Source organism: Chiloscyllium plagiosum, unplaced genomic scaffold (genome assembly GCF_037043375.1).
Source record: "Chiloscyllium plagiosum isolate Xiang-an unplaced genomic scaffold, Cpla_swu_hap1 HiC_scaffold_4, whole genome shotgun sequence".
NCBI classification, from domain to species: domain Eukaryota; kingdom Metazoa; phylum Chordata; class Chondrichthyes; order Orectolobiformes; family Hemiscylliidae; genus Chiloscyllium; species Chiloscyllium plagiosum.
Window position 1 is genome coordinate 20,381,134 of NW_028270142.1, and position 25,384 is coordinate 20,406,517.

At 37.7% G+C, this 25,384-nt stretch overlaps 1 protein-coding gene and 1 long non-coding RNA gene across 4 annotated transcripts in view; one reads left to right on the forward strand and one right to left on the reverse strand.

The window, feature by feature from the left end:
* mib1 (MIB E3 ubiquitin protein ligase 1) overlaps positions 1–25,384 on the forward strand; it is a 145,214-nt gene that overhangs the window by 71,649 nt on the left and 48,181 nt on the right. For all 3 annotated transcript variants that reach the window (XR_006311503.2, XM_043689030.2, XM_043689031.2), the window contains exons 11-12: positions 8,657–8,854; positions 9,784–9,935. Coding sequence is in view for 2 of the 3 variants with exons in the window: in XM_043689030.2 (XP_043544965.1) it covers positions 8,657–8,854; positions 9,784–9,935 (350 nt within the window). In the remaining variant the exon portion in view is untranslated. The remainder of the gene's footprint in view (positions 1–8,656; positions 8,855–9,783; positions 9,936–25,384) is intronic.
* LOC122549358 (uncharacterized) overlaps positions 1–25,384 on the reverse strand; it is a 39,917-nt gene that overhangs the window by 13,555 nt on the left and 978 nt on the right. The window contains exon 2 of the long non-coding RNA XR_006311504.2: positions 13,436–13,549. This is a non-coding gene — a long non-coding RNA (uncharacterized LOC122549358). The remainder of the gene's footprint in view (positions 1–13,435; positions 13,550–25,384) is intronic.

The following is a 25,384-nucleotide window of genomic DNA, read 5'->3' on the forward strand; positions in this document are numbered from 1 at the left end:
AACAGGTCCACTTATATAAATCCAGTTCATAAGAATAATGAATTAAAACTTAATCTCTCAAAGTTCACACTGGATTTGTCTTCCAGAATGTTTGTTTGTCTGTCCTCTCCAGCCTTTCTCCTCTGTCTCCCCTGTTGTCTTCCTCTGTTCGAAATGCCTTCTCAATCTGCCCAATTCAGGTGTCTTGAATAAGAGATTAATGTGCCGTGGTACCGTTGATGGATAGATGGTGCTTTTCTTTAAGAGAACGTGGAGATTTCTTGAGCGCGCCTGGTATTTCTTTCTCAGATGGCACTTTGCTCACACCTTTCAGATGGCAGTTGGCTCTCCCTCTCTGTCTAATTGCCCCTGTGTTATATACCCCTATCCATGTCAAATTCTGATAGTGTGATTGGTTTCAGTTTGTCAACACCATCAGATTTGAATTTAATTAGTCCTTAGTTTCCAAGTGCCTTTTTAAATTAATTGGCTGAATTTAAACTGTTGCCTGGGTAAAAATGCTGCTTGGTCCTGCCAACTGAACAGCTTTTTGATACATTGTGTCAATTCAAGCACCTGCAGCTCCTTACCTACAGGCATTCATTTTTAAAACTCAAAGCTTTGTAATCGCTGTATCTTAAAGGGATGATGCCATACTTTCCCGATTTTACAACTTTACCATTTTTACACAACAGCTTTGTGAAAACGCACTATGTGGGATCCCACAGTGGACTGGCCTACCATGAGAGACCTTGTGAAATGGCTGTAGTGAAGTTCATGTTGGCAACATCCACTGCCCTATCCTCATCAGTTGTCATCATCATCACTTCCTCAAAAAACTCAAATCAAATTTGAAAGACAAACTAAGCCATGCTGACTATCCCTGATAAGTCCATTCTTTTCCAAATGCGTGTTAGCTCTGTCCTTAAAAATCTTGTCAAACAATTTCCATAACACTGATGGAAGGTTCAGCAGCTTATTATTTCCTGGATTATCCCTGTTGCCATTCTTTAATAAAGGAATAACATTGGCTTTTCTCCAGTCTTCTGGGACCTTGCCTTTGGCTGAAGAGGATACAGGTAGGCCCCAGCAATCTCTTCCCTTTGCTCCTTTGTATCCTGGGACAGATCCCACCAGACTCTGAAGACTTAAATACCTCGATCAAGACACCTAACATTCTTCTCAATATCCACATGCCCTAAAATATCAACATGTCCCTCCCTACTCTTGCCATCATCGATCATGTTCTTCTTGGTGAATATTGATGCGGAGTACTCATTTAAAGACTTCACCCACTTACTCTAGCTCCACATATAAACTCCCTCCTTTGTGCTTGATGGACCTTCCTTTTCCTTAGCTACCCTTTTGTTCCTAATATATGTATAAAATGCTTTGGGATTCTCTTTAATCCTACTTGCCAAGAATATTTAGCCTTCCTGATTCCATGTTTTCAGTTCTTTTCTGCTCCCTTTAAATTCCTCAAGGGTTCTGTCTGATTTTTCCTAAACCTTATGTATGCTTCCTTTCTCTTTTTGACTAAATTTTTAATGTCTTTTGTCACTTAGGATTCCCGAATTTTTCTATCCTTATTCTTCATCCTCATAGGAATGTGCTGGTCCTAAACCGGCTTTTAAAAAAGTTCCCACATTTCAGATGTGGATTTACCATCAAAAAGCCACCCTCAATTTAATTTTACCAGTACCTGACTAATACTACTGTAATTAGGGTTACCCCAATATAGCGCTTTCACCCAAGGACTAGTCTTATCGTTACCCATAACAATCTTAAAACTTACATAATTATAATCATGATTCCCAAAATGTATCCTCACTAAAACTTTGATAACCTGGCCAATCGCATTCCCCAATATAAGTTCAGGTTCTGTCCCTTCCCGAGTTGGACAATCTACATAATATTTCGAGACCCCCCTGGATGTACTAAACAAATTCTCTTCCATTGAGTCCCTGCAACTAGGGAGTCCCAGTCAGCACTGGGAAAGGTAAAATCACCCACCGCACCACTTGTTTTTATAGCTTTCCATGATCTGCTTATATCTTTGTTCCTCAATTCCTCTTAAATGAGGAATTGTTGAAGGTGCAAGAATACAAAGTACTTTTAGAATTTATAAATCATTCATGATTTATAAATCTCTCTGCAAATGTTGAAGAAAATACATTGTTGAATCAAGGAAAGGACACGTAAAGAACATTAAGAAATGTATGGTTTAAAAATACTCAACAAATCGTGATTTGGATTTCTATGCAGTTCTGCCGTGACCCTACATTCTCTGATGCAGCTGAGCAAAAGTCAGAGGAATAGTGGTCAAACACATTATTAGCTACTGATTGATTGCACATGTGGTTATGCTGAAGTCATTTTGACATTTTGCATCCTGCACAAGGTCAGTATCATTAAACAGTGGATTATTAACCATTGGCTGTCCCTAGTATCCTTCAAACTACAAATCTGTTGATTGAAAAATGAAATTCTGTCATGTTCTGAGGGCATCTGTGCTGTAGGGCAAAACTTTATTGTATTGAATTGACTTGAATCATTTATTGTCACATGTATTCAATAAAAAATACAGTGAAGAGTGTGTACCGTCACCATGTATGGCTCCATTCACATTATAGAATCACAGGGTCATAGAGATGTACAGCACGGAAACAGACTATTCGCTCCAACCCGTCCATGCCAACCAGATATCTCGACCCAATCTGGTCCCACCTGCCAGCACTTATTAATTTAAGATAAAGAAAGATAGCTTAGGTAGAGTCCAACATTTCCTCCTACACTGCTACAGTGTCTCTCTGGGCTTCACTCGCCCATGCCATGTGTCGCCAGAATCCCCGCTCCGAGTTACACCGGCTCACACCGTGTTGCCGCCAGAATCCCCGCTCCCAGCTACACCGGCCCACGGCATGTCTCCGCTAGAGTCCCTGCTCCGAGCTCCACTTGCCCACGTCATGTCTCTGCCAGAGTCCCTGCTCCGGCCTACACCGACTCGCACCATGCTGCCGCCAGAGTCCCTGCTCCGGGCTACACTGGCCCACGTCATATATCTCCACCAGAGACTCTTCTCCGGGTTACACTGACCCATGTCTCGTCTCTGCCAGAATCCCCATTCTGAGCTCCACTGGCCCACGCCATGCCTCTGTCAGAGTCACCGCTCTGAGCTACACCAGCTCACGCCGTGCTACCACAGGTGCCTGCTCCGGGCTATACTGGCCCCGTCATGCTGATGCCAAAGTCCCTGCTCCAAGCTACATTAGCCCATGCCGTACTATCGCTAGAGTGCCCGCTCCGCGCTACACCAGCCCACACCCTGCCTCCGCCAATGTGCCCGCTCTGGGCTGCACTGGGCAACACCATGCCTTTGCCAGAGACTCTGCTCTGAGCTACACTGGATTATGCCATGCTGCCACCAGAAACCTTACTCTGAGCTACACCGACTCATGATGTGCCTCCACAGAGTTCCCGCTCCGGGCTGTACCTCCGGCTGATTCCCAGCACTGGGCTATACCAGCCCATGTGGTGCTGTCGCCAGCGTCCCTGAGCCACTGACAGGCGGACATGAGAGTCCTGCTTCAGGCTTCACAGGCAGGTCGACTCTGTAACCACACTGCCTTTGAGCTACAGCCGTTCTAGAACCCATGGAAGCCACCTTCCTGCTGATAACTCTTTATCAGATAAATTTGAGTGAATCCTAAACAAAACTGAGAAAAGATGAAGGGGAAAAAAAGAAAAAGCGGAAAAGCCTGGACATAGAATCCTGGACACTGTCTTCCATGGGGAACCTTGTCAAATGCCTTACTGAAGTCCATATAGATCACATCTACTGCTCTGCCCTCATCAATCCTCTTTGTTACTTCCTCAAAAAACTCAATCAAGTTTGTGAGACATGATTTCCCACACACAAAGCCATGTTGGCTATCCCTAATCAGTCCTTGCCTTTCCAAATACATGTACATCCTGTTTCTCAGGATTCCCTCCAACAAATTTAGCTAACTTTTCATTTTAATTTAGAGCCATAGAGTCATAGAGATGTACATTATAGAAACAGACCCTTCGGTCCAACCCTTCTATACGAACCAGATATCCAAACCCAATCTAGTCCCACCTGCCAGCACCTGGCTCATATCCCTCCAAACCCTTCCTATTCATATACCCATCCAAATGCCTTTTAAATGTTGCAATTGTACCAGCCTCCACCACTTCCGCTCGCAGCTCATTCCATTCACGTACCACCCTATGTGTGAAAAGGTTGCCCCGTAGGTCTCTTTTATATCTTTCCCCTCTCACCCTAAACCTATGACCTCTAGTTCTGGACTCTCCGACCCCAGGGAAAAGACTTTGCCTATTTACCCTATCCATGCCCCTCATAATTTTGTAAACCTCTATAAGGTCACCCCTCAGCCTCCAATGCTCCAGGGAAAACAGCCCCAGCCTGTTCAGCCTCTCCCTATAGGTCAAATCCTCCAACCCTGGCAACATCCTTGTAAATCTTTTCTGAACCCTTTCAAGTTTCACAACATCTTTCCGATAGGAAGGAGACCAGAATTGCACGTACAACAGTGTCCAACAGTGGCCTAACCAATGTCTTGTACAGCCGCAACATGACCTCCCAACTACTGTACTCAATATTCTGACCAATAAAGGAAAGCATACCATACGCTGCCTTCACTATCCTATCTACCTGCGACTCCACTTTCAAGGAGCTATGAACCTGCACTCTAAGGTCTCTTTGTTCAGCAACACTCCCTAGTACCTTACCATTAAGTGTATAAGTCCTGCTAAGATTTACTTTCCCAAAATGCAGCACCTTGCATTTATCTGAATTAAACTCCATCTGCCACTTCTCAGCCCATTGGCCCATCTGGTCAAGATCCTGTTGTAATCTGAGGTAACCCTCTTTCCTGTCCACTACACCTTCAATTTTGGTGTCATCTGCAAACTTACTAACTGTACTTCTTATGCTCGCATCCAAATCATTTATGTAAATGGCAGAACGTAGAGGACCCAGCACCGATCCTTGTGGCACTCCACTGGTCACAGGCCTCCAGTCTGAAAAACAACACTCCACCACCAACCTCTGTTTTCTCTCTTTGAGGCAGTTCTGTATCCAAATGGCTAGTTCTCCCTATATTCCATGAGATCTAACCTTGCTAATCAGTCTCCCATGGGGAACCTTGTCAAATGCCTTACTGAAGTCCATATAGATCACATCTACTGCTCTGCCCTCATCAATCCTCTTTGTTACTTCCTCAAAAAACTCAATCAAGTTTGTGAGACATGATTTCCCACGCACAAAGCCATGTTGGCTATCCCTAATCAGTCCTTGCCTTTCCAAATACATGTACATCCTGTTTCTCAGGATTCCCTCCAACAACTTGCCCACCACCGATGTCAGGTTCACTGGTCTATAGTTCCCTGGCTTGTCCTTACCACCCTTCTTAAACAGTAGCACCACGTTAGCCAACCTCCAATCTTCCGGCACCTCACCTGTGACTACCGATGATACAAATATCTCAGCAAGAAGCCCAGCAATCACTTCTCTAGCTTCCCACAGAGTTCTCGGGTGCACCTGATCAGGTTATTGGGATTTGTCTACCTTTTCAAAGTTTGTGCGAAGATTTGTAGCTCGGGTGCTCGTTGTTGTGATTCTGTTCGCCGAGCTGGAAGTTTTTGTTGCAAACGTTTCGTCCCCTGGCTAGGCGACTTCATCATGCTTGGGAGCCTCCTGCGAAGCGCTTCTTTGATGTTTCCTCCGGTGTTTATAGTGGACAACCGGAAGCGGCAGGGGCAGACCACTATAAACAGCGGAGGAAACATCAAAGAAGCGCTTTGCAGGAGGCTCCCAAGCACTGATGATGTCGTCTAGCCAGGGGACGAAACGTTTATCTACCTTTACCCATTTCAAGACATCCAGCACTTCCTTCTCTGTAATATGGACATTTTGCAAGTTTGGTCTCAGCAGGAGTGTTGCATTTATATCTAAACCCTCTCGTGAAGGAATTGGAGACAATGTACAAAACATTCATGAGAATGATTCCAGTGATGAAGAACTACAGTTATAAGATTATTAATTATGTTAGGACTGTTTTTCTTGGAGAAAAGAAGGCTGAGAAGAGATTTTGGCAAAAGTATTCAAACAACGAGGGGTCTAGACCAGTGAAAAGGGAGAAGCATTCCATTAGTGAAAGGAACAAGATGAGAGAAGGTAGATTTAAAATAATTGACAAAAGAAGAAAGTTAAAAATCACACAACACCAGGTTATAGTCCAACAGGTTTAATTAGAAGCACACTAGCTTTCAGAGCGTTGCTCCTTCACCAGGTGATAGTGGAGGGCTCAATTCTAACACTCCACTATCACCTAATGAAGGAGCAACGCTCCGAAAGCTAGTGCTTCCAATCAAACCTGTTGGACTATAACCTGGTGTTGTGTGATTTTTGTCTTTAGGTCAGAATCACATACTACATAATGTGTGGAGGAGGCAGTTTCAATTGCAGCATTCATAGGTGAATTTGATTATTATTTGTAAAGGAACAACGTGCTAAAGGGAAGAAAAGAAGGCAGGGAAATTGCTCATTTCAAATTGGGATCTGGGAAAGAGTGGTACAAGAGAAGTATAGACTACCAGATTTCAAAAGATATGCTAGTTGATCTTTGAGAACTTTTTGGAAAATGATATTTATTTTCTAAAAGCAACTTTTACCACTACAATCCAGTTATTTGCAGTTATGATGAATCCTTGGACACATTTTGTTCCAGGAGTCTAGAGTGGTGCTGGAAAAGCACAGCAGGTCAGGCAGCATCCGAGGAGCAAGAAAATCGACGTTTCGGGCAAAAGTCCTTCATCAGGAATAAGGACAACGTCGATTTTTTTTGCTCCTCAGATGCTGCCTGAACTGCTCACCACACACATCTTGACTCTGATCTCCAGCATCTATAGTACTCTCTTTTGCCTACATTTTGTTGTATGCTGTTATCATATAATGTTTGCAACAGTTCCCACATTGAAATTGGCAGGTGGACTTAGATGAAGCAGGAATAATGTGCTGTCATATAGCGTCTATTTTGAATTAATTGTTGTTGAGCTAATTTCTGTAATAAACAGCCTCGGTGTTGTTTGAAATACAGATTTCAGTGCTCTGGATTCCTGTCATCAAAAAGAGTAGTGGGCAAAGGCTGGCCATGTGGCATGGAGCCAGACATCTGCTTTTCTGCCACATCCATAAATGAATTAATCTCTCACCTATAAAATGTTTCCATTTATCCATCATCAATATCACTAGTTTTCCACTTCAGCTGCCCAACCTCAAGGCATCGTGGAGCGATTTAGTAGCATTGAGAATGGAGGTGCTGGGTCAATGAATGAAAAGTTTTCTGTGGAGAGATGGTGTAGTGGTTGTGGAGGAAGTGTGTGTGTGTGTGAGAGAGAGAGAGAGAGAGAGAGAGAGAGGTGGGGGTAAGGTGGTGGGAAAGAGGAGCTGATTGCCAAGTAACTGAGCAGGTGAGAGACTTCACTCAAAATCTATCATGGTAGAATGTGGAGAGTTTAGCTGAATCCTCGCTGAGTATACAAAATATTTTTGTGTGGTAGTTTAAATCCACAGATTTTCATATTTGTATAATGTATTATTTTCTGTTGATCTTTAATGTGCAAACTTCAGTCATGTACTAAATATTTTGATGCTGGTGCCTGGAAATTTTCAGTAGCTGTTTCTGTTCAGTCATGCGATGTAGCCATCATTGGCAAGGCCACTCTTTGTTGTCTGTACCTAATTGGTCCTAACAAAGTGGTAGTGACTTAAAATTCTGTCACATTGGGTAAAAATTCTCAAAGCAAAAACGTACATAATCCTGAAGCAATGTGTTTTGTTATTAGTACAGTAAGTTCTCTATCCATCAGATCGCCAATTGCAAATTTGTCTATCTGCGCCAAAATAAGTAACAATAAAAGTCAACACCCACAGGCAAAACCTGCATATTTGCGATTTATAACCTCTCTTTAAAAACTCCACACTCGTAAATTTCATGATTTGCGGGGTTCTCAGGAACGGGACCCTCATGGGTACAGAGGAATGACTGCATGTCCATCATTGTTTATTTTAACTGCACTGTCATGCTTAAGATCACTCTGGTAACTGGACATGTTGGTCCACAATCTTGAAGATAATGAAGGTAAATGAATGAATACTAATGTTTCTGGCTGTTTGAAGTCTAATAGTTTCACCCATTTGAAAAGGCCGAGAAGTATTTGCATTTCACAACATCATAACAAGTGCTTTAATTACTTGATTGCTTGTCCAAAAAAAACTTTCGGACCTTTTTTCTTTGTCTACAAATTTTCAAATGTTTTTGCATTCAGTCCCCTTCACGCCTGGGAATCAGCTTTAGTGTTTTACATAACTTGTATTCACTTTAAGAACATAAGCAAGAGCAGGACTTGTGTTTGTTTTGGGAAATTTTGAGTCAATTTTCTTTTTGATTATGTTAGAAATATCAAGTTGGCTGCTGTTTCAAGCACTAAAATGTCTCTGATGGGATTGAAGCAATTTAGGATAAATGACCACTGATTGAAACAGGTGAAGTCCCAGAAGCTAGAGTATATTTTGCACTCTAGGGCATGGCTTCTTTGCCCTTCTTATATGCTTGGGTGTCTTTCTTCAAAGGATAAAGATGGAGACCGAGCCGTTCACCATGCTTCGTTTGGGGATGAAGGTGCTGTAATTGATGTTTTACATCGAGGAGGAGCTGATCTAAATGCTCGGAATAAGCGAAGGCAGACTCCATTGCACATTGCTGTAAATAAAGGTCATTTGCAAGTTGTTAAAACTTTGCTTGACCTTGGATGCCATCCCAGTCTCCAGGTAAGGAATAGAATATATGATCACAATGTTAAAGTTAAAACTTTAAATATTGAAGTTTACTAATTTTCCACTTTGGCTTACACTTAGCATTTATGATTTTTTCTACCAAATTCAGTCTTTAATCATTCTAAATATTCATAGTTTTACAAAATAAAACTGTAAATGAAATTCATTTCAGGCAGTTTTGAATATTGCTGAATATTTTACACTTAACTGCAACTGATTTAAAAAACAACCAAAAGCAAGGTTTAATGGTGCAAGGCAGAGATAATGCCTGTTTGAAGAGAGAAATACAAGTAAGAATAAAGGCAATAGCATACAAACATTTTTTAAACCTCATACAGACACTTTGATTAATCCTAATTTATGCTGGAATAATTGCAGGTGTATTTCCATAATTTTTAAGTCATGACTATACCAACCATAATTGAGGCTATTTTTTTCCCCCTAAACCTTTACTCCATTTTTCACTGTGGTGATCTCCACATAAATTACATTATGTTAGAAAATGTCAGCCAGTTTTTAAAGCTTTCCTTTATGAAAAAGAAATATTTGTGATTAATGAATCTGTCTTTGAGAACTGAATGACACTCATAATGTTTGGAAAGAATTGATTTATGATTTGCTCATTCTGAATTCTGTTATTCAGTTAAGAATAATATAATTTAGCATGAGCAGTCATAGAGAATTTGTGTTCGGTGCATTCTCCAAAATGCTAGAGCCATCCAAATTAATAAATATGATTCCAATTTTATGTTAAGTTGCATTTAGGTAGTTTTTGTAAGTTGTATTTTTGTTCTATCTTCATCTGCTTATAAAATGTCGAGATTATTAGTTTATTTTGACATGATCTTCTTTGAATGATCTTAGAGGGAGGGAAACTTATTGCTTTTAAACTTATTTTAAATTTATGTTGTGTATCTCTGCAGGACTCTGAAGGTGACACACCCCTTCACGATGCAATAAGCAAAAAACGTGATGATATGCTTTCTGTGCTGCTAGAATCTGGTGCAGATGTGACAATTACTAACAACAATGGTTTCAATGCTCTTCATCATGCTGCACTGCGAGGCAATCCCAGGTATTCTTAGATATCAGTTCATGTGGGAATTTTGAAAAAATCAGTTGTAATGATTTGATTATTTTAACTGTGTCATGGATTTTGTGTTGTTTATTCAGTTTTTACTCTGTAAAGATTACACATACTTTTCTTGAACTCCACTCAGTGGAATGTCCAGTGAAGCTAGTTTAAATATCTGGTCCCAACAAACTCATTGAGAGAACCTCAAACCACATATATCTCTTCAGCTATATCTTTCAACTTTTCCTTAACATTGCCTCGCACTTGTGTGGAGTGAATGACCATCTCAAAACTGAAAAATCTAACCATCATTCCTTAACTTTCACTGGCATTACCATTCCTGAATTTCCCACCTTCAACATCCTTGTGGTTTTCATTAACCTGAAACTGAGCTGAACCAGCCAGATTGTTACAACTGAAATTGGAGAAATGCATATTGCATTTACTGCACTGGTCACAATATATGTTTAAGTTCTTTCGCCCATCAGTGATGTAGCCAAAGTGTGCTTCATTTATATTATGTTTAGAATAAAATGACGGCAGCACAGAGGCTCAGTAATTAGCACTGCTGCCTCACAGTGCCCAGGAGGTGGGTACAATTCCAGCCTTGGGTGACTGTGTGGCATCTGCACATTTTCCCCTGTCTGTGTGGGCTTCCTCCAGGTGCTGTGGTTTCTTCCCACAGTCTACGATCTGCAGGTTATATGGACTGATGGTACTGCAATTGTCTATTGTATCCATTGTGTAGACTAGATAGATTAGCCATAGAAAATGTGTGGTGATGGGATTTGGCAGAACTGGGTCTGGGTCAGATGCTCGTCAGAGAGCTTGTATGGACTCGGGCCAAATGGCCTCCTCTCATGCTATAGGGATTCTATGAAAACAAAACAGGTTGCTTTAAAAAATGGCAAAATTATTAATTTATTCTGAAAATAGTATGTATTCAACCAAATTGTAAAGCTCATTAATATAGTTTTAAATATAAAAGTATAAATATTTACTCTTCTAAATAACCACACAGGCATGTATAAATTGTGCAAACCAGTTAAGAAAAAATGAAGAACCTTCCTGGCAGAGAATAATTTTAAGAAAACAATTTTAGCAGAATAATGGTTAGTTATTGAAGGAATAAAAGGGTAGATTAAAGGACACGAAATGTTCAAAATAATTGTCAATCAGCTTCCTGGCACATTCAGAAGGGTGCCATGAAACGTGGGCAATTTTCACTGGGACTTTTACAAATGCAATTCCTTCAGGAATCACCAAGAAAAAATATTTTAAGGGCTTTCTAGGACAACAGGAGGGTCGGTATTATATCCATCACACTTAGCCCTTAAAGTGTTCACTCCAAAGAGGATGTTCTGAGTAGCTTTTCTCTCTCTACAGGCTGTAGTCCGCCTGAACTCCAAAGAATATCAACACAAAGACTAACTCCTGACAGCCATAAACTGAGTGCAATTTTGAGCAAGTCCAAGCAATTAGCTTAAGCCATGTGACTTCCAAAAAATTTATATTTAAATGTCCCAATGTCCTTTTTGTAATTGCATTTTCTTAAACAATCAAAGTAACTCAAGTGAATCACTATCCACAATTATTAAGTATTAATTCTCAAAAGAAAAGAGTCTTCATAGCATTACAAATATATAGGTACAAAAGCAGATCAATAGCTAGGAATTCTGTAGTGAGCAACTGACTCCCTGACTACCTAATGGCATCCTTTATTCAAAAGGCACAAATCAGGAGGGTGATAGAATCTCTCCACTTGCTTGGATGAGTACAGCCCCATCAACACTCAACTTTGACACCATCCGGGACAAGGCAGCCAGCTTGATTGACGCCCTATCCAGTGCATTCCACATTTACACCCTTCACCATCAATGCATAGTGACAGCAATATGCACCTTCTGCAAGATGCACTGCTGTAATTCAAAAGGCTTTTCAACAAGCATTTTTCAATCCTGTCATCATAACCTGCAAATCCCTCTCCAAGCTGCTCATTATTGACATTGCTTCACTGTTACTTGGTCAAAGCCCTGAGCTTCCTTCCTAAATAACTGTGATGTGGAGGTGCTGGTGTTGGATTGGGGGTGGACAAAGTCAGAAGTCCCATGACACCAGATTATAGTCCAACAGGTATATTTGAAATTACAAGCTTTTGGAGCACTGCTCCTTTATCAGGTGAAGTAGGCTTTGACAATAACTGTAGGATACCTATACCAGAAAGACTGCGGTGGTTCAAGAAGGCAGCGCTAGGGCAATTGGGAATGGGCGATAAATGCAGTCTCAGCCACAAATTGCTGCATCCCAGGAATAAATTTTAAAAAAGAACAAATTGCATGGATTTGCATCGTGCTGTGAATTTGCCAGGATTCTACATAAGGGTTACATTGTTACTGTACCAACTGGTTAACCTAGCAGCATTCCCCATGGGTTCAAACACCACTCTTATCAAAATGTAAGGATGCCAGTTCATTGTAGTACTGACGGTATGCTGCATTTTTTAAAACCTGTTTAGTGCACTTAATTTGAAAACTTTCATATCTGTCTTGTGAGAATTTCATTGAGAAAATGATTAGCTTTAGGTGATGTGCCAGTAGATAGTGATGTGCATGTAGCTAGTACTGTGAAAGTAGCTTTCTAGGTTCCAAATGTCATAACTTAGCTGTCACTTAATCTATGACACCTGGTAGTGTCTTGTGGTGTGCAGATAGCATCCCTACCTTTGAGCCAGCAGGCCTGAGTTCAAGTCCCACCTGCTCCATTGGTATGTGATAACGTCTCTCTAGAGTTTGATTCAAAATTATCTAAATGACACCTGCCTTGAATGATGCCTTATAGTAGCTGCTGTTTACTGACAAGAATACTAAGGAATGTGAGTCTGCATGCTCTCTCGCTGTACAGTTGTTTGTTCTGAAATTTCTCTCTAGCTAACAGCAGTAGGTTATTAACACTTCAATTGTTTTTGTACTTGATACTTTGTTTTGCCACTATACATTTTCTTTATCCAGATGTTATTTTAATTATTCAGTGAATATTTGATCACCTCAAAGTGTCTGAAATACTTCTCCACAACCAATATTCAGTAGTCTGTAGTTAACCTGGTTTAAGTTTTTCCTCCTTTCTTAAGTAATGAAGTGAGATGTTGAGAGTGTAGCGACCACATCACCAGACTAGTATTCCAAAACCCAAAGGTAAGCCTCTGGTGAGACAGCAAGGTGGTAGAATTTTAATTCAATGGATAAATCAGCAATGGACACCTGTTCTCAGTATAGTGACCATAAAACTGTTGTTGTTTGTTGCAAAAGCCCATCTATTTCACCAACATCTTTTAGCACCTTACCTTTGTGTGCCTTCAGACCCACAGCAATGTGGTTGACTTGTAACTGCTGTCTGAAATGGCCTAGCAAGCCACTGAATTCAAGGACAGTTAGGAATGGACAGAAAATTATGGCCTTAGCTGTGACACCCACATCGCATGAAATAATATTTTTAAAAATTACCATGTTAGAAATCCATTGATGCAATTCCTGAATCTGAACCCGAATTCTGATGATAATCTATGTCCATAAAATGGGATATAATGTTCGGTTTGGGTTTAGCATTGAGTAAATGACCTAAGATGTGAAGAGAAAAAAAAATTGTGAAATACTGATCATCCACTGAAAATACAGTGAAGGAGGAATTCAAAATGACTGAAAATTAGCCTGTTTCAGGGACTTGTAAATTGATTAGGAGAAAACAATGGCAAACCTCAACAATTAGTAATGAGAGATATACCAAATGAAAATTTAAATTCATCACAAACAGCAGTGGCAGGGATACATTTATAAGCTAGAGTTTACAATAAAAATAGTACAGATTATTGGTTCGTAAAAGAGAATAAATTTATTGAACAAATAATACTTCAGCAATGTTAGTGGAAGATTACTGAAAAGAATTCTCTGATTGAGACCAAGAGAAGGAAGCATAAACTTATAGAATCATAAATAGGTATAAGCACAGAAAAAGGTCCTTCAGCCCATCACGTTTGCACCAGGCAAAAGCACCCATCTAACTAGTTTAATCCCATCTTCCAGCCCTACACCCATGGCCTTCTATTCCTTGTTATCGCAAACGCACATCTAAATACTTCAATGTTATGAGGATTTCTGTCTCTCCCATCTTTAAAGACAGTTTCAGTTTCTGACCAACCTTTTGGGTGAAGAAAGTTTTCCTCACCTCTCTGAACCTCCTACCCTGAACTGTAAATCTATCTCCTGGTCATCGATCCCTCCATCAAGGGGTGAAGTCTCTCCTTATCTATACCCCTCATAATTTTATACATCTCAATTGTGCCTCCTCTCAATCTCCTCTGCTGGAAGGAAAAGAATCCCAATTTGCTCACTTTCTTTTCATAGCTAAAACTTTCCAGCTGAGGCAACAATTTCTTAAATTTTCTCTGCACCCCCTTCAACGTAGTGAAAGCCTTCCTAATGTGGATTTTACTCCTGCACACAATGTTACCAACCAATGTCTTATGCAGTGCCAGCATAATCGCTCTCTGTTCAACTCTATGCCTCAGCTAATACAGGCTATGAAGAGTTTTTTTTGAAAAAATTTCAAGCAGTCCATTAACATGTAATAGGACTAAAAATAGAAACATTACAAGCCTAGATGGGAATAATGAAGGAATTTGGTTTTAATCGTGAGCATATAACAAATTCAAGAAATGAAAAGTTATTCCCTGGACAGAACTGAAGGGTGGTAAAATTAGATTTTGTTTTTAAGTGGGTGAAGGAAAAGGCAGGACATAAAAATTTATTCTTGCTTAACTGGGAGGAAACCTTAAGTTTGGTATAGAGTGGCCTTGGTAGGTATTTAGAATATAATGGTAGTTAAAATAGTCAAATATTTATCAAAGGCATGTTTCTGAATTTGTTTTGGAAATATCTGAGTATTACTATTACCATCTATTTTATGGTTGATATGAATACTTCGGAGGTAAATTTTGGTTTGGGGAAGTTTGAAGGTTCACCGTTAAGTAAAATGCTAGACTTCAGAAATTGCCAGAATGCCTCAAATTAAGGCAGTTCAAAGAATCCCACATGTGGTGAGAGGTCAGAGAAAGGAAGGTGAAAACCATAGGAATGGCATGTAGTGTTCATTTAGCTGGCAATGTGCCTGAGGAGAATTGCCCTGACTTCATTAGAAATTTAAATTATTCAGATGGATCGAAAATCTAAGGTTTGACTTTGAAGCCAAAGGTAAGTTCATCGAAGGATTATTCTCATGTCTCAACTGATGCATGCTACCCATAGAGATGATTCATTTGGGATGGACCCTCAGTTAAAATTGCAACAATGTGAAATTTTTCCAGTAAGTCTTTGTGGTAAAAGCACCTAAATTGATGGGTGTAAGTCCAGACTTCAACAGACCAAAATGGGAAGAGTTTGCAAGGAGTTATAAGGCTTCTATAGATGAGAAAAGAATAATAACAATCAGCAGTACGTCTCTAATGGAGATGCAACGCAAGATTGCAGTGAAAACCAGCCGCATCTAGCAATCAAGTATTTAAAGTGAAATTTACTGTTCTATTTCAGGTATCATTTGCCTGAACTTTCATGTTTAGTTTATGTTGGTTTTGATTAGTGTTAAAGTTGGAAAAACTGGAGATAAATCTTGTTGGTAATTTTGTCAATTGGGGGTCATTTCATTTTGTTTTGAGTTATGATTTCCTCAGGGATTGTAACATGACATTAGGTAGTCATAATACAATTAACTAAGTCAGCATTGGTCTTTGAGGATGGGACAAGGAAGATAGACATCAACATCTTGGAGAGTTTCAGACATGGAGCAGTCTCTTATTTCAGTGCTGTTTATCATAAACAAGAAAGTAAAGACTGTAACTGAGTTATAAAAGTATTGAACATATTTTTGGAAGAAGGTATTGGGAAAAATGGTAGGTACCATGTTCGTATTTGGAAGGGAGTATTGGAAAACTTCCTTTTAGTTTTGGGTTAGTTTTGTATCTAACTCAGCCATACTACTTCAGCTGTCAATGATAACTTAGTATACACAGAAGACATAAGCTGGATTTTTTCAAATTAAGTCTGTTATTCATAGCTGTGTTTATTGTCAATACCATTACTAGACAGCATAGTGACTGCACATGCACGAAACTCAAGTTTGTAGTGCCACGTCACTTTAAGCAACAGAATGGCAGTTCGCAGGACCAAATTTGGGTTAGAAAGATGAATGGCAGTGGTACCCGTGAAACTCCATTTGCAACCCTTTTGCTAGCCTGAGCAGTTCCCCTGCGCATCTACATTATGCTACATAATTTTCGTTTCTCTTGCCTTTTTGTTGACTTTATATGGTAGCAGTAAAGGCAATCAGCCCTCGCTCTGCACATTGACTTGAACAGACTCATTGTATGAATGTTAGAATTGTTTTGCCAATACACTGGCTTGCTTAGTTTGACACTGTTTGCAAAACAACAGATTTACATTGACTTTAAGTCCAAACCTCTTGTACAAATTAGAAACAGCAATAGTTCAACACTAATGCCTGGGGACCAGCACTCTCATCAACAAAGAAATGTGTGTTTCTTTAAATATTTGTTGTTTTCTATTTTATGCTAATTTATTACTAATCTGAACACCAGTGATAAGATTAGGGTTACCCTAACCCTAACTCAGTTTGCGAATGAACTTTTTCTGGATTTGTGTCACTTACTTTCAGGAAGTCTAAATATATCATATCCTCAAATTTGCCACAGTCAGCTTTGGATGTAACCCTGTTCAGTAGGTTGGCGAGATAGGATCCTTCCCTTCTGATAAGCAACTATATTGGTTGCTGTTAATTAAGAATATTTTTTCTGGTGATCTTCAAATCTGCATCTGATAAGTAATTCCATTGTCTCTATAGCACTGAACAAAAGTCCCTGGTTGGTACTTATTCTCCTGTCCTTTACCATATCCATGACACTATCATCATTCTTCTGGTCATTTTGATTGTGCAGTTGAATTTGGGGAATCTTCTTTATTATTAAACATTTCCTTTTTAATTGTAAAGCTATACCATTTCATCCATCATATATATTTTATCTACACACAGAATGTATCATTTGAACCAGTTGTTTAATTTAGTTCTGACTGGAATAGGTTGTACAGACTTCATAAATGCTTTATTGGTGAACTGTCAAAACAAGATAAGCCATACCATGTAATTAATGAAGCTGTCTTAATGGTTCACATTTTACTGGAGGGAGGCAGCACACAATGTGCACATTATTTCGACTGTTTCCAGCACTGAGTAGCTCTAGCGTTTTTTGCCCTTTAAATTTCTGAGGGTTTAAACTGGTAATGGCATGATGAGGGCTTTGGGATACTTGGGGCAAATGACTTACCTTTGCTAATGAGATTTTATGTTTTAAAACAAAGTGAGAACAGTCAGAGAATGGTAAATTGAGGAAGCAAAGCAAGAGCAGAAAGATGTATAAAGACAAAAGAATCATGATTTTAAAAATAACTCTTTAAAAGAATGATTGCAAACAGGAATGAGATACAGCTCTTTAAGCTATTGCCTTTTCAATATTTCATGAATAATTTTCAGTGACGGGATACTTACGCTAATGCATGCAAGCCCAAACTTTGTACCGTGAGTTTGAGTTTGCTGTACAAGTCCAGCAAGTTCTTATGAGTAATAGTGGCTGCTTGTGAGATGCAGCATAATTGACAAGCAAATTTAAGCAATTCATAACCGAGTGTATTTCCTCTTTGCCTGAACTTGCTGATAAATGTGCACTTTAATGATGGCATTCATTGTGAACTCAGGTATTTCTCTTTGTAGTTGAAATCTAGAATGATGAACATTTTTGTTTAACATTAAATTTCAAGTGCACTGTTTTCATTGCTACCGAACTGCGATTGCTATCACCTAATTCCCTGATGTGCTGTGTTTAGTTCCTATTCTGAGTAATGAATGCACTGTTCAACTTGTGTCAGTCAGTAACTGTAACTGCATTGCAGATATGAGAGTACCTCTATGAAGGTGACTAAAGGATGTTCAAGGGTACTGCTGTAGAGTCAAACACAAATTCACCAGAGTATGTTTAAGCTGTCATGTCTGATTACAGATACACAAGCAATATATTTTATCTTTGTTATACTGTATCCAAATACATTTTTTCAGTGAAGAGAGCAGAATTTTAAATTTCATGTAGTGTATGTTTTTGGCTGAGACATTATTGCAAGATTTAATTTAACAGTTTCTAATTGATCTCAATGCAATCTAACATTTTAGTGAGTAATACATATAATTTTCCAAATCAAAAAGAGATTTTCTGAATCAGTCTGTAACTATTATATTTATGAATATGTTAACGCTGACAGTTGACTATACTTGGAATCAAAAGCATGTTAGAAGCAAATTTTTTTCCTGAATCAAATTTTTTAAACAAATTATATGAACATTTTTATAAATTAGTCAAGTTATGGAGCTATTAAGTCATTATAATAGTGTACAGTTTTCAGGTTATATATTTCCCCCCATGTGTTGAACCATCAATGTAGCTTTTTCTGTTAGTTTTAATCCTTTTGAAACAATAGCATGATTTACATGATGTTTACTAATTGACAAATATTTCAATACCTTGTAAAAACTTCAAGTTGAGATTTTATTTTAAGTTCCTTTTTATTTAATGGAATACAGCAAAAGTATTGAATTGTTCACGATGGCATTTGATGAAAACCATTTCATGCCATAAATTTTACCTTCACAGTTCATATCAGTTAAAATACAATGCAACAGTACTTTCAGTACAAGTAGATATACAGACACGTACTAATTGCAGTGAAATTAAAGGACAACATTTTGAGTTTAAAGTTATGTCCAATTTAAGTGGTTTGACTGGTTATCTTTATATCAAAGTCAATTTTTTCAGAATATTGTACATTGCATAATTCATTTCCTAACCAAGGTGTCTGGGTTGATGAATTGGTGACATACCAGTGGTAATGGCAGTGAGTGAGTATTGTTTTCACTCTTCTTCCTAGTTGTGATCAATGCATAGCTACAGCTGGTTGAAGGGGACCAAATCCATTGAAAAGTTGATTTGGTTCCATTTTACCAGCTTTAGCAAAGCATTGGCCAGTGAAAATCTCTCTCAAGTAGCAGCATTTCCATGTACTCTTTCTTTCAGTTTGCTTTTCCCTTTATTTCCACCCTGAAATTCTTGGTGTTTTAATCAAAAGTATTGAAGTAGTATCAGTCACTCGTTAATTATGGACACAGTATACTAATATTGGCTTACTTTTGAATATTAGTTTGTCACTTAGTTTTTCTACAAAATTGTTTGCTTGTGAAAGATTTTTTAAAAATTTGTTGCTCCCTCAATCTACCTCGGATGATTTAGCAAGGAAAAGTACTCAAGTGTCACTTGTACATTTATCACGTTAATTTCCAAAAGGTGCTTTGATAAAAGATGAAGGTTATACTGTGGAAGAAAATATTGATTTTAATCAAAGAAATTGCAACATTCATGTTTGAAGAATATATAAGAAACATTTGAAGAATTATTTCAATCCAATATGCAAAATTAAGATTGAATTTTTAAAAATATAAGGTGAGGAGACAAAGTAAATTAGAAAATCTGGTATGATGCAAGAACCAAGACTTAGTGACACAGTTTTGACAATTTGCATTTATATTGGGTTTCTTGATTTGTGTCTTGTAATGCTAGTTTGAAAAGTGCACAACCAGCAGCAAAAGAAATGTCAAGAAGTATTCAGAGGGAAGAAAGTAACATTTTGGAGAAGTGACAAAATGCCTTAAATATTTGCTTCAAAGATGACACTTATGCTCAAGGTTCCATTTCCAGTGGCTACCTCAAACCAGTGTCCATATAATCTTATTACACAAATGTTTTAATATAATTGATGGGTGTTACTAACAATCACAAAATCCCAGCTTATTTTATAATTACACTTCTGTAATACAGTAATGTTATGTTTCATTTCAAGAATTTAAAAATACACATAGGATCAGGAGAAGCTTATTGAATCTGCTCCATCATTCGTTACGATAATAATCTTTGGCTTTCATTTCACTTTCATATATAAACGTAATGGTTTATCCTGTTCTCCACACTCCCTCTCCACTCTCTCAACCACCTTTTGGTGAAGCTGTGTTTATATTCTTGGCCTTGAATTTAATTTTATTCAAACAGACTTATCATTAGTGGTTCTTGGCTCACTTCATTTTTTTTTGACAAGATAAATAAAGATGTCATGTCTTTTGTAGTCATGATTTGGAGATGTTGGTGTTGGACTGGGTTGTACAAAGTTAAAAATCACACAACACCAGGTTATAGTCCAACAGGTTTAATTGGAAGCACACTAGCTTTCAGAGCGACGCTCCTTCATCAGGTGATTAAGGAGCGTCGCTCCGAAAGCTAGTGTGCTTCCAATTAAACCTGTTGGACTATAACCTGATGTTGTGTGATTTTTAACTATGTCCTTTGTAAATCTTGATATCTGATGTCCAAGTCTTTTGGAGTTGTTTTCTGCTCTGGTAAAATGTACATGTTCTTAAATTCAATCTTTTGGCATGATATTGCTGCCAGTTGATACAAGTGAATTGGAGTTGGAACAGTAATGACAAAATCAGCTGTACATTGGTGCTATTAATATTCACTGTGGTACTGTTCTTGGGTAGTTTAGACCGTTGAGTGTCTGTATGAAGAGCTGTATGCTTGAATGGAATATCCGTATCTGGGCATGAAGAAACATTGGAATATGCAGTGTAATACTTGAATGTCGACATGTGCCCACCATGTTGGATGGCTGATAACTTTTTGAATTACCAAGATTCATCAAATGTGAAAATAACTTTAACTGTTGACTGAGTCAAGCTGGTCAGGCTAAGAGATGTTTAGCTTTGGATACTTGATTTCAGCAATAACGAAGTAAATTATCCCAAAATAAGAATATCCCAATTCCTGATGAAGGGCTTATGCTCGAAGCATCAATTCTCCTGCTCTTCGGATGCTGCCTGACCTGCTGTGCTTTTCCAGCACCGCACTCTCGACTCTAATCTCCACCATCTTCAGTCCTCACTTTGTCCAAAATAAGAATGCCCTCGTCTTTCAAGCACATTCATAAATCTAACTCCTGTAATTTCATGATCTTTCAAATTACATTTTGTAATCGTTTTCTGTAACTGTTTTGTATTACGTACCAATAAGAAAGTAATTTTTACATTATTTTGACTTGAATACAGCCAGAGTTATAGAAGGACTTTGAACAAAAAAATCCCCAAAGAACTACAGATGCTGGAAATCGGAAACACAAACAGAAATTTCTGGCAGAACTCTGCAGGTCAGGCAGCATCTGTGGAGAGAAAGCAGAGTTAATGTTTCTGGTTTTACCAGCAATTTCTGTCTGTGTTTGAGGTTCTGAATCTACTTTTCAACTAATGTGGTCAATTAGAATGCAATTGTTACCTGTGCAATTAAAGTCAGTCAATGTTGTGATGTTTTTCTGATGCAGAAGAATCCTCCAATATAAACAGTTTTTTTTTTGTTAAATTCACACTAGCAGTGTTCAGTGTTGCATTGCTAAATGAAGTAAATTCTTACAAATAATATCTTATTTATTACGAAGCTTTAGAGAATATCAAAGTTCCACTCAAGTAAATGGATGTAACTAAATGTAGAAAGCTGATAAATACTTCTGCACACAATTCTTTGTTGTTTAATATTTTGGAGCTAGCTTATAACAATATAATTTTGCTTTCTATTTGGTATTTTAGTATATTTATCTAGAGTGCACATAGTCTTGCATAAACAAACACCAATTAACAGGAAAGTAGGTGGGGAAAGATTTGTTTAGATGTTTTTAGGATTTGCTTATTAGGATCTTGAAACTTTACTGTATTTTTGCTACAGTGCTTAGATAGACAGGTCAGATATCATTATGCACTTGTTTACTACTACTTACCCAGTGTGCTTAAGGACTTGCCATCAGTGGATGAAGTACTAAGAGAATTTAGCTTGTGACATAACCATTTAATGGCGCATTCTTGCAGTATTCTTCTCTGAAGGTTGATATGACAAATTTGGAGCAATACTTAGTGTGGATATCTTATTCAGGAGCATACTTTACTGGGTATGCAAGTGGGCTATGCAGTTTTTATCAAATTAACAGTGTTGTGTTTCTGTTATCTGTTGGTTGTACTGGATGATTTGATTGAGTCAGTGGCAGCAGTTGGTATCCTACATTTTTGTTGATCTGTGAGCTATGAACAGTCAGATTAGTTGGCTGGCAAACATGGCCAGGAAAAATCTACATTGTCAGTGAGATAAAATAGGAGGGGTGAGGGAGGACAAAAAGGTGTATCTGCACCTTTTTTTGTTAATCGGGCTTAGTCATTGAAATATTAAGCAAGGTTTAATGGAAATTGCTGAATGAGCTTTGAAAACGATAAATAGGAGCAATGTAATGTTTTAAACCACTTAAAGAATCTTATCCTGCTGCAACTGAACCAAATTGCTTTTAAAACCTTTTAGTTTTAAGACTGTAGAGCCGTTATTATTTGATAGGATTTGGCATTACCTTTAAACAATTTCAAACATTTCTGTGAAAATGTAAAGTAGTGTTTTAACCTTATGGAAAGAATAATTTTAGAAACTGGATGAATGCATGTGGAAATCTACCCTGCATGGTGTTTGAATCCCTCAAGTAATTAACTCAATAAGTTAACTTGATGGGAAGTTTTTACATTTTCAGAAATTGTAATTTCTATGTACAGGGATATTTTAATTTAAAATATATATTGCAAATACGCTTATCTTTTGCAAAGTTTGTTCAACTTTCAGAATTCGAATTGCAGATATCATGAATCTTTTATGCAGTTTAAAAACTGAGATATGATACAATATCAGTAATCATGGTATGTTCACACTATGGCTTCCCATGAAATGCAGTGCTGTTTACATTTTGGAATTTTTTTAATGAGCTTTGCAAAACTATTAAATTCACTGCTTAATCTGTTAAAATACTGAAAGCACCACAGCTCTTTGTAGGTGCTGTGATTAACATTTGATATTTTCCCCATTTTAATTCCAAAACATTCACTACACTTTTGGAACATTATATGACCATTTGTGTTTTAGGAACTATCAGTTTTCCATAATTTTAAATTTAAAGCTGTGAAATTTATTATACTATTAGAATAATAATTGATGTGTAACGGTACATTAAAAGTAAACTGAAGTGACTAAGTCCAATGTAGTCCCTGAATGTAAATTAATTTGAAAATTGTCTTATTTCACCCACTGAGAATTACTGGTCCTCATGTTGTGGTGATGATCTGTGTTCTTTGAAGTCATGTTTTCCATGTTTGCTGTAAAAGAAGGGGCACAATCCTTCTAAGTATTCAACAAGCAAGAAAGACACCAATTTTAAGGGCTCAAGAACTAAAAGAGTGCTGTAAAGGTATATTACAACTGCTCAAGTTAATGTCATTGTCCAGTGCATAGTTTATCAGTTAGTTAAAAGTATAAAGTCTGTTTTAACCGGTTTCTCAGTGTTGCATTTTCAGTGGAATTTAAGTGTGATGGTACTGAAATTGCATTCTTCTTTCTTAACTCAATACTTGTTAAAATTTTAAGTCCATTGGTTGTTTCATTTCACATATTGCAGTCAAGTTAACTGTGGAAGAGACTGCAAATTTCCAATTCTGTATTTTGTGCTGAAACATCTAATTTTTAACATTTATGATTCTTTATTTTGTGTGATTTTAAGGAGTAGAATCAATTTGTATATCTTGTGGTAATCTTAGCTACAATCTTCAATTACTTATACAACTTGCATATCCTATCTGTGCACCCAGGACAGTCTTCTAGCTGGTTTAAAGTGTAGTGCTTCGATGCACATATTTCTGTTGTGTCTATTTTTAGTGGCTTGATTCTTAAAACACAAACTGTCATATAATGTTCCAAAAGTTTAGTGAGCGTTTTGGAATTAAAATAGGAAACCTTTCAAATGTTAATCACAGCATCTGTGAAGAGCTGTAGTGTTTTCTGCATTTTAACTGATGAAACAGTGACTTTAATAGTTTTGCAAAGCTCATACATTAAAAACCAGTCATGTGTTTGCTTTAAAATCTTTTTCATCCAAGTTTGTTTATGTAGAAATTGTGTTTAGAATTTTGATAAATGAACTTTAATATAAGATCTTGTTTACACAACAGCCATGCAAGTGCCTTATATATTTCCCATTGTATTTTTTGGTCCACCTTATGTGCCTTTCTGTTCTTCATGGTTGTTCATGGCCCACCAGAAATACATACTTCTTTACATTCCATAGTTTTTTAGGAGCATATGGGCATATAAAGAAGTATGTGTTCCAGGCAGGAAATATCATTGCAGTTCATTGGTCTTGAATATAACTGCTTAAAAACAATGCATCTTGTTGTAAGATTCACCTGTTTGCTGAAGCAGAATTAGGTCAGTTTTGAAATGCTACCAACCAATCTTGAGAAATTAAAAAGCTGCAAGTTACATGGCAGAAATAGGAGAGAAGGTATAGTTTTTAAAAAAATGCAACTTGCCCCAAAGTAATTTTGTCATTACCTGAAAAAGTTTAAGGTGAACAAGTTAAACTTTCACCAACTCAAAATCAATCCCAGCAATTGTAGTTTGTTTTCTGTTGTCTGTATCTCCAAAATTGAGTACCACTTGGTGCAAAAGTTAGCTTGTTACTTTTTAATGCATTTTAAAATTCCACTGATTCTGCAGCCTTGTTTGAAGACATCAAAACGTACTTAATCGTTATCAACTTATTTTTCTTCTTAACATTCACTGTTGCTATGTTCATATAGCACAATTCATATGCAGATTTTTTTAAAGTCCTTTCAGAATTTGTGGAATTATATCTTTAGGAAATATGTCTTTGATTTTTTTGCTGTTAATATGAGTAACAGAATCAGTCCATTGCTGATCAATTTTTCTGTTTTCTCCTATCCCTGATGCCAAGCTTCAAACACCTTGCAATATGTTATTGCTGGTACTATTTGAAATGGTCACATGGAATCAGAAGTTAATTGTGTTTGGGATTTAAGCTACAAGCAAATTAGATGTTGCAGGGAAATTTGCTGCTAACTCAACATTTCTTTAATATTTCAGTTTTTTCTGGACAATCACTGCTATGGGAGTGCATTAAGGGGGAGGTGCAAGAAGCATGCATCTATTCCAGGCTTTCCATAACAATAGCATGAAAATGTGAAATAAATGGCATGCTGTTATGAGTTTTTCTTGAATTACACAAGTAGCAATTCTCTTGAAGTAATTATTTTTGCAGTAATCATGTGAGAAACATAAAATTATGAAGTGATGCCCATGTTCAATGTGTAGTTCAGGCATACTTGAAATTTATCAGCCATTAAACTGTTAAGAGTGGCATAGTGCT